Below are 10,362 nucleotides of genomic sequence, written 5' to 3'. Positions count from 1 at the left end.
CAGCGGTCTCCAGAGTAATCAGTGATCCTGGCAGAAACGGACCCCGCTGTGGGTTCAGAAGTGTACACTATTTATAAAGTACATACACAAAGTCTATTCCTGGGATCTCCATCTCTTGAGAATACTGTGGGTCAGTATTACACACTACATCTATATGTGCCCATTTTATTATTCTGGATATTAAACTATATTTTTTAAAGGGGGTTAAACCTGCTATTTATTAATTAATTCACTTCTTGAATTTGTCAAAATGCGGTCATGTTCCTGGTTGTTGCAATAAATAAATATAAATATATATAAATTAAATATTACCTTGTAAATTATGTATTAATATAATTGTAATAATTATCACAATTATTTATATATATATTTATATATATATATATATATATATATATATATACACATTCAATATATATTTTGGAAATATTTATTGCATTTACATTTATTTATATTCACATAATTTTAATCTATAAATATATTTAATATATAAATATTTTTATTATACACATGCACATATGTACATTTATATTAATATACACAGTGCACACACATACTTATTTTGGATGTGCTCTATGCATATAATATTTTTTATTTTACAAGTATTTATATTTTGTATATAATATTTTTTACACCACATGACACTTAATATATTATTTCACATATGAATATATCCTATAAGATTTGAGTTTCAGAAGATGGTCAAAAAGATATAAATAATTAAATAAGTTGACCGTGACATGACTGACTTCGTCTATTAATGACCATCCTGTTCGTTTTCCTGCCATTATGCAAATACGTTCTAGAGTAATTAAAGCTGAAGTGGCCGAGCCGGGGAATCACTTTCGTGAGGCAGAGCAGGAATAAGCCTGTTATTATTTTTATCTATATATGTGAGATGGCATGCGATCCACCTGTCCGCTCTGACTTCATGCCCTCCGGCAAGATCAGATCCAGGCAGAGCAATCAGGAAGTGCTTCCGCGCTCTTCCTGCTCTCTTATTCATGCCGGGGAGGCAGGAATACTAAAGCGTGACGCTACGGGCAGACGAGGAAATAATGCTCAAATGAAACCTGCTCCGGATCTGCTCGGAATCTCAACCTCACACACACACACACACACACACACACACACACACTCTAAGCATCTCCTGCTAATGTCCTGCTTACCGAGGCTTGGCGGCATGAAGCGCTTTGGAAGCGATTCACAGAAAACAACCGTTTGAATTCAGAGAAACCAAGCAGGAACGATCCAGGACACAATGATGACCGCTCACAGATTTAAACCCCTAAGCTTTTAGTTAACAGCCTTGATCTTTAACCACTGGGCCACAGCACCCCGATGTCTGCCGTGGGAAAATGAACGTAGCGTCAGGGTCGAGTCTCTCAGGGGAAAGACACACTGAACAGCTGCTTCATTCACTGAAGAGAAGGAGTGTGAGAAATTACATTACATTTATTCTGAATTCTATTCTAAAGTGTCATCGTATATTATATACCAGGATTGTTTCAAATCAAATTTTGGACAAATTTTAATAGCATGGAAATATATATATATATATATATATATATATATATATATATATATATATATATATATTAATGGTAAGTGTATAAAGCAGGGTTGTTATAGTTAACACCTAAAGATCAAAATGTAACAAAACCAATTTTTTTACTTCTTGAAATAAACCAAAAATTAAGTATAAATGATTTTAATTATTTTGTCATTTTATAAAAAAAAAAAAAAAAAAAATAATAATAATAATAAATTATATATATATATATATATATATATATATATATATATATATATATATATATATATTATACATACATATACACAAACAAAAACTTAAAAATTAAAATTACTAAAAGGTTCTTCTTTTTTTAAAAATAAACATTTAAAATATAACAAAATATTACCAAAAACTAGATCAGTATATCAACTGTATAAAGTACATTAATATATAAATAAAAATATATACAGAAAAATAGCATGTTAATCTTAGTCTCAAATGCAGTGGTTTATACGATCTCAGAATATCGAGCAGATTTGAACAGATTTTAGGGTTTTTGGCTTTTCAGAGTTCAATGTGTATGCTGTGTACAAGAATAAATAAATATCAAAGTACACAATAAAATCAGTTTCTGTAAACTGTGCGAGTCTCACGTCTTCACGTCTAAACAAAAGACATCCGAGAAGCGTCTTAAAGTTGGCGTATTTCTCGTGCGCATCTGTTTCTCCTGCTTTGTTTTCGGGATGTTGTCTGTGAAATAATATCTAATTCCTTCAGTGCTGTCTGCAGAACGTACCGATGCGACAGAAATTAAATGAGCTGTCAATTTGCAGAAGAATAAACGTCAATGTGCCAGACATTATGCAAAATAATCAAACGTGCGGCTTGCGAGACGATGTCTGATTTATAGACTAAAGCTGCAGCTCCGAATGATTTTGTGACAAACGTTGCCGAGCAGGTGATTAAAAAAAATAAAAAAAAAACCTTTAGTGCCTTGCGAACAACATTCGGGCCCCGGAAGCGCCAACTAGTGCAGTCCCCCAAAGACGGGCCCACAACAACTCAGTGGACCACAGACTGTGTCTCTTTACTCACCGTCTGCTGGCGGCCGTCGCTCACGCCGTAGACGCTGAGTTTAATAAGTGTCTCGCTGCAAGCGGGCCAATCGGGTGAGGAAGTCACTCCAGTGAGGAGCGCGGGATCACTCGTTCCCTGCCAAGAGGAAAAAAGACCAAATGATTGAGACCAAATCAGAGAAGGGGTCTCAAACTGGAGTGCAAGTCATTCGTAGCGCACAAATAGAAAGTGAATGTAAATAAAATGAAATAAATATTATCCAAGGGTTACACTATTCAGTAGTGTAGTGTTTTGAATGTCTCCTTTGCTCGCCAAGGCTCTATTAATTAAACATTTTCTTTACAACTTTATCCAAGACAAAGAACTTCTACAAAATAAGACTGCAATCCAAAACAAGGACTTGACTGTCACAGCCATAAGAGTTTTGTTGCATCCATGCGCAGAGCAGTTAACAAAACATACCAGAAACATGAAAGAGAGCACTGAACGCGAACAAGCCTCCAAATTGGATCATCTTAATAAAAAACACTATTTCAACATTTACTCTCCTTGTCCAGCCCTGTGCAAAGCATGATGGGAAGGGGAAATCCACTTACGCAAGTATGTACTCTCAACTCAAATGAATTAAGTGAAGCGGTTGTAAAGAATTGCGTTGAATTTGCATCAATTGAACAAGCTTGATTGAAACATTAAAAATATTAAGTTCAACCAAAACACAGCAGCTTCGAGTCAGTTTAACACACCGCAACTGTTTAAATGGAAACCTAACATAATGGAAAACTTTTTTTTAAATAAACTGAACAGCGATGGAGAATCTTTTTTTTCTTTTTTTTTTTGAGTGTACTAACTAAAAGCCCTTCGCTGGACGAGCAGTGGACCGCAGTGACCCGTCCCTAAACTGAAGCACAGCAGCATCAGATGAAACGGCGTCTGATTCTGAGAAGGAGCCGCTCCGCTTCCCACGGCCGAACCCTCACACGCTTATCAGAGTCCACCGATCTCCGAGCGGGAAACTCCCAGTCAAGGCCGTGTTTACACAGCGCCCATTTCCTCAGGTCGTGGCTGCCGTTCTGGGGCGTCTGGGTCCCCCGAGACGATGGGTGGGACAGATAGCGAGGAGCGATCGCTGGCATGAAAGCTCGGTCGGCTCTCGTCTTCCAGGGCTGTTCTTTAAGCCAGCGCTGGATCGATGAGGCCGCAGTCTATCGGTTTCACATCTGCTTATTGGCCGAGCGCACGCCGCTATCTGAGCTGAAGATCATATGGAGTCTAAGTGCCTCCGGTTCTGCAAACGAACTGAGAGAACGTACTCGGTTAAAGGGACGATACAAGCACAAATGAAAATTGTCATCGTGTGCTCAACCTGGATGCTGAGAGATCTTTCCATAAATTATATTTTATCTTATAATGCTGCCTTTAATGTGAACCCATCGTTTAATCCATAAGATTTTTTGATTTATGTCAATCTTAACTTTAAATCTCTTTGTCTCAACATACATCAATTATGTCACGATTCTGCTTTAACACGTTTTTTTTTTCTTAGTTGGCGAATATGGGCTTCCCTAGAACACAGCGCACAGGCTGGACGGGGCGTTTTTTATGTCATTTTAGGCTGTAAAACCGCTCCAAATTTACTATCTCTTATTCCAAGGAAGCCACACAGGTTTGAAATGACAAGCAAACAAACGTTCATTCTGAGGTGAACTACTCCTTTAAAGCTAGCTATGCAGGACGCCGGCAGATAGAGACATTAGCTGAGTGAGGTTTTTTCTCCCACACACGCTTTACCCCAAGGCATCTCAGAGCCTTTTACAGGTCTGCATCATTCATCAGTTCAACAGGCTGAGATTGATTTTATAAGGTGCTTAATTAAAAGAATCAGCAGGATGCATAGGCTGAAAGGGTTTGCCACTTTATCCTGCACACGACTCCTAATCACCAAACAGCACAAACAGGACCACATGAATCTTGCTAAAGTTATGTTCCACGCCAACTCATTAAAAAAGCATCCCGATATCAAACTCACCTCACAGTCCATGCCCGAAAGTTCAGTTAGAGCCGGCACAATTCTGAACCCATACAACCAGAAGGTCAATATCACTGGCGGTTATAAATCAGCAGAGCGGCGCGGGGGAGTGCTGAAATCTCACCGCTGCAGTCTGGGTAATGGTCAGTCCTCAGGACTAATGGCCCCGTTTCAAAAAGCAGCGTTTATTTAGTGTGTGTGGTGAATGCGGGGCGGAGGGAGTCATTTAGATATGTCCCAAAGTGGCCAATTTGTTCCGTAATGCGCCGTCACGCTGGGCAAACTCAGACGCGCTCGTATTTTTACACTAACCAGAAGTTTGATACAAAAAGCCGAACAGAATGAATAGCGGGTCGCCGTGACTTCGGCCAGAAATCGATGTGCGCATGAAAGCACGTGCGTCAATAACATGAACGGCAGAGATGTAAAGAGGCGGTGGCGTGATGTCGAATCACACTTACCGACCTCCTCGTTTTTAGAGCGGGATTTTCCAGGACACTGAAAGAACAAACAAACACACAGCCCCCATTTCTCTCTGTCACAGAGTGGGTTTATTTTCATAAGGCTGCCCAAAGGTTTACTTTCTTATTAAAATAATCTGCTACTTAAGTCATGGTAACCGGTATGCAAGAATGTGCAATGCGTTTTATTGTTTCTGTGTCAGACACAAAACACATTAATGTTAAGGTGCGTGACATTTCCGCCACACGTTTGCGGTATTCGGCCAATCAGTGTACAGTATGTGGAAAACGATGCGTTAAACCACATGAACGCATCTCATTACACCACACACACAAAATAATGTTCTTTTTAGCAACAACATATGACTACTTCGGGTTAATGCACACTCTAACGGCTAATATTACCCACAACACACTGCGCTAGGAACTACAAACAAGCATAGAAAGTGTTAAAAACTACAAACATGGCAGATATGACTGACAGACGGGTAGAGAAAGGGATTTGCGTCATAAATAACCAATGTCTGTTTTTAACGTAACATGTTTAGGGTTTTTTGCATGTTATCGTTTTTTGCAAATAAACTTACATACACGTAAAATATTATTCAGTTTAAAACATCCTTTATCAAGCTCATTCTCCAATAAATCCTGTTTAAAATATAGTATTATTATAGGTTATTATTAATATAGGATCGTCAGCGTTTTAACAACCCAATATAAAAAGTATAAAAATAGATGCATGACACTGAATAACTGGCATTAATTCAATCGTTTATTTAAAGGAACACTCCACTATTTCTGACTCCATTCAGCCAATCTCCAGGTCTGCCGAGGTAGCCATGGTACGGCAGCAAAGTTTGTGGATTATTACGCCAGAATGAGAGTGTGGCCAGTCTTACTAGACAGTGTAGCTACAGAAGAGTTATGTTTTAAATAGATAAATATCAAAATACAATTTTTGAGTGTGGTGCTAATGGTCTAATCCGATTCAATGATCTATTCTAACATACAGCTTAAAGTGCTATCGCCGGACCCAGAGATCAGCCGAATGGATTCAGAACTGCTTCGTTCTAGAGGAGTGCTCCTTTAAATGATGAACACTATCACACTGCCTCGCGTTCACTAACGGTCCGGTCAAGACCACCAGCGTCAGGCCCCAGCTGTGATGGAGCAAGCCCTCCTACTGTGAAACACAGGACTCTGCTGGGGCCAACCACTGCCTGCCACATCCTCACACACACACACAGGTTTACATGAGATTACATGTGCATTAAGTGGAGAGAGCGGGGAACAGCTGCAGTCTCGTTTCAGACTACACCACCTGTCTATATTAAACAACAAAAGTGGGCCAGCTCTCTCCTCGCAGTGTGCAGCCCACACCTGCAGCTATTTCAGACAGCTGCCATTCACAGGAATCCTCAGGGAAAGGGAATCAGTGACTCTCGCGTCACGGTTTCTCCCATTAGGGGAACCTCTGTGATTTTCATCTCTACTTCAGATGACCGTGTGCGATCAGGAACTGCGTTTGAGGCACCGGAACTCAGAGGAACCGCTAATGTGTGCATGATTGCATTCGGTTCGTTTCAATGCACGTTATACTGCATAGTGTTTATTGCATAACGTTTAATTTATGAATGTAAACATGTATGGATATGGAGATCCTTCGGCAAACTGCTTTTCTGATGTCTTTTATTTATTTAACAATTAATTTTATTTCTTAGTAATTTATTTTGGAAAGATGTGGGCATTGCTGAAAATAAAAAAAAATCCAAAAATATCTAAAAAAATATACTTTTTAACAAAGTATTAAAATCTTATAAATTATGGTTGTAATTATATTAGTGCTTTCAAACGATGAAAAGTTTTTGTTTACATAATGTATGTGTATATTTATTATGTATATAAACACGCATGCATGCAATATATTTTTGTAAAATATTCATTTATACATTTCTATACTTATATTTTATATTATATATAAATATTTAAAACATAACATTTTTCTTAAATATATACATGCGTTTGTGTTTATATATGCATAATAAATATACAAAGTACACACATATATTACATATTTAATTAAAACAGGAAAATAACCCAGTAAAAGCTTTTCAGGACAGAACTGTTAATATGTTCATATGTAAACCAGTTTTTAATTTTCCTCATTTTCATTGTCACATACAATATTCACATGTACACATAAACAAATAATATAGAAGTATAAGTTTTAAAAAAAATGTATAAAAATATAGCAATTCATACGTTTTTAACATTTAATAATATAAATCGGATACTTTGCATTCATAGACTTGCACAAATATAAACTGGCACCTACCCAACCTCTCAGCCTCCAGCAGCATGAGCTCAAATCCATCTTGAGTCCAGAGTCTAGAGTGTTTTCACAAACAGGTCAGAAGTCGCACTTTCAGCACTTTCCAGCATCCAGCTCACTAGCACTGAAACGGACGCCGGTCATTGTCCGATCTATACGGCGGGGTTTAGAAAGTCGCAGAACTACAAACACGCATGCATCAAAGCTAAATATTACTGCAGTCTGGGTGAGCTTGAACGGCGCAAACCTCTTTCCTCCAGCAAATCTAATTTGGAGGGAAATAGACTTCTCTTTGTGCGCTCGTGTGGGGCCGAGAGTCCATGTGGAGGAGAAAAAAGAGAGAGAGAGAGAGAGAAACAGAGAGATCAGTGTGCCACTGGAGGGTGTGTCTGGGTGTGAGATACGAGCCAGCTGTTGCCCTCAATAAAGAACTCAAGAGGACTGTCAGCAGAAACACGCCAGCTTCCAACAATAAATAATGTGTGTGCATGCGCTTTAAAAACACAAGTGGGCCTGCTTGACTATGCGACTTTACAAAAAGCATGAGAGCATCCTAAAGGTTTACCTTTCTTCTAACCCCGTGAAGAGACTGTAAGTAGGTTTTAGTTAAACCGTGTAGACACTGTGACTCCGTTTCTGTGGTTGTTTAACCCCCGACTAGCCTGACGCAGCAAAACCGGCTCAACCAATAAGATAACTTGGGGGTGTGGTTGTTTATTTTTCTGACCAATAGCAAGGCAGAGAGCATGCATTTTTTTTGGCACTGCTTTAACTGTAGTCTTTTGATAAAGATATATTTCATTAACTTCTGATTTAAATGTAAATTTTCACAGATGTTTTAAATGCACCTAGTTTTAGTGAGAAAAAAGTATTTGTGTTGATGAGAAAATGAAATAAAATCATTAGTGTAAATGATCACAGAATTAAAGTGTTGTTTACACGTATACATACACACACACATATATATATACACACATATATATACACACACACACACACACACACTCAGTAGTAAACAGCTAACACATGTAACTGACAATGTAAACAAACCAACCTTGACTCAAGCACAAATGCTGAAAAGGAGGCTATTTCTTTCAACCAGTCAATCAAAAACCAAGCAGGTCTCATCCAGCAATCCACATGACTCATGACATGTTGATTTATAAAAATAACCCAATATCTTTAAGGAAACAGATCCCTATTTCCTGCAGCCTCAAGCTCAATAATTAGCCAAATGAGACATGATGGGACCAAATAGTATGTGGGCCAAATACATGTTGCTGCTTTTACCTCCACTGCCTCAGAAATCTAAATTTCATCAATATTTACTCAAAAAGGCAAAAAAAAAGGAAGCACAATAAAAGTGGTCCAGGAGACTTCTGAAGTCTTAAGAAACATTTAGGCTAAGTTTCACATAGAACTAAGTTAACAGTCTCTGTATATTTTTTTGTTTGTTTATCATTAGTTTTTAAATACATTTCATGAAAAAATAAAACGCTTAAAAAAAAAAAAAAAAAAAACTAAAAGAAAAAAATTACTTATAATGTTGTTGTGCCTCATCCAACACACCTGCAACGACGAACTCAGCTTCCTCCCCGTGAACTCAACTTACATGCTGAAAGAAGACAGACACAAGTCATAAACACAAATGATAGAGTCCAGAAGAAAGATGAACGCTTGATAAAGGACATGCATAGAAAGAAAGTACATGGAGACATAGATCCTCCATTTTTAAAAGAAGAACGAAATACAAGGAGAAAACCCTTCAAATATGAAGAGTTTTAGTTTTTGTGTGTGTCCACAGGAAGTATCTTAGGAGGAAACAGGAAGTCTGGCAGAGCGTCCTAAAAAGTGCCATGGAATGGATGAGAGAAGTGTGTGTTTTTTCCCCGTTACGGCTGAGTTTCTGTCAGCAGATGCTTTAGCGAGGCTCTCACCCTCCCGCTCCAGGTTTCCTACAGCAGGAAAAGCCGCTCGGCTCTGGAGCTATTCTTGAAGAGGGATTTCTCTTTCACTCCTTCCCTTCCTGCCTCCGCCGCCTTCCTGTATAACAGCATCTCAGTGCTCTGTGAATGCCTACAGGATTAGGATCCGTATGAAGTTTATTAAAGCCGTGAAAAACAAGTTTCAAAAACTACAAACCAGGCCGAGTTCATAATCTAAAAGAGTTGGATGTGTTCTAACAAACACGAAAGTGATCCGCAGTGATTCAAGGTCGAAAATGAAGCCAAAACACAATAATAAAAAATGTATCAAAAGAACTGAGCAGGAACGTCAGCGCTTGGTATTCCTGCCAAACACACCATCAAGACTTTCAGTGCGGCTCAGGTTATTGACCGCAGCAAAACTGAACGTGCTACATACGAATGGGAATCGTAAAGAACGTAACGATTTTGTTTTGATGATCCCGCTGAAGTCTCTTAGAACTTTTGAGACAGAAATAATTGGTGAGAAATAAATGTAATTGCATTGCCAAAAGATGAGATTATTTTAATGAACAAATTTACAAGCAATTCCTTTTTTTTTTATTAAATTGTTGATTAAAATGAGATCAATTACCCAAGTGATACCTATCTGGATATTAAAGAGAAGGGTTTGTGAACAAAAACTAAATAAAGCATTAAAAAAAAAAACACTTTCATATGTTAATATATATACAAAAAAAAAAAAAAAAAAATATATATATATATATATATATATATATATATATATATATATATATATAGATAAACCCCAAAAAAAAACATTAAATCAAATTGTTTTGTTTGCGATGATTAAATAATATTTTATTTATTGTGTCTTTTTGCAGGTACCACAGCAGGTTTAGGCCTGCCAAGGATAAATAAATACAACACTAAAAAGAGCAAGGCTTAGTGATATGTGACGCCAAGTGATGATTTTGTTTTCTGTTTCGTTGGATGGAAACGATTCTTATTCGCAAATGTTTTAA

General features: G+C 37.7%; 1 protein-coding gene across 4 annotated transcripts in view; it reads right to left on the bottom strand.

Moving 5' to 3' along the window:
- Positions 1-7,434, bottom strand: part of inpp4b (inositol polyphosphate-4-phosphatase type II B) — a 111,517-nt gene extending 104,083 nt beyond the window's left edge. For 3 of the 4 annotated variants that reach the window (XM_043237032.1, XM_043237026.1, XM_043237038.1), the window contains exons 1-2: positions 7,416-7,434; positions 2,612-2,728 (exon numbers count right to left, since the gene is read on the bottom strand). Coding sequence is in view for 1 of the 4 variants with exons in the window: in XM_043237029.1 (XP_043092964.1) it covers positions 2,612-2,728; positions 4,620-4,631 (129 nt within the window). In the remaining 3 variants the exon portion in view is untranslated. Of the gene's footprint in view, positions 1-2,611; positions 2,729-4,619; positions 4,774-7,415 lie in introns of those variants that run through there. The other variant, XM_043237029.1, reaches the window with a different exon arrangement.
- Positions 7,435-10,362: the final 2,928 nt, after the last annotated feature.

This window comes from Puntigrus tetrazona, chromosome 1, assembly GCF_018831695.1.
Source record: "Puntigrus tetrazona isolate hp1 chromosome 1, ASM1883169v1, whole genome shotgun sequence".
Classification (NCBI taxonomy): Eukaryota; Metazoa; Chordata; class Actinopteri; order Cypriniformes; family Cyprinidae; genus Puntigrus; species Puntigrus tetrazona.
Note: the sequence above shows the minus strand (reverse complement) of the source record. Positions and strands in the feature narration are given on the sequence as shown.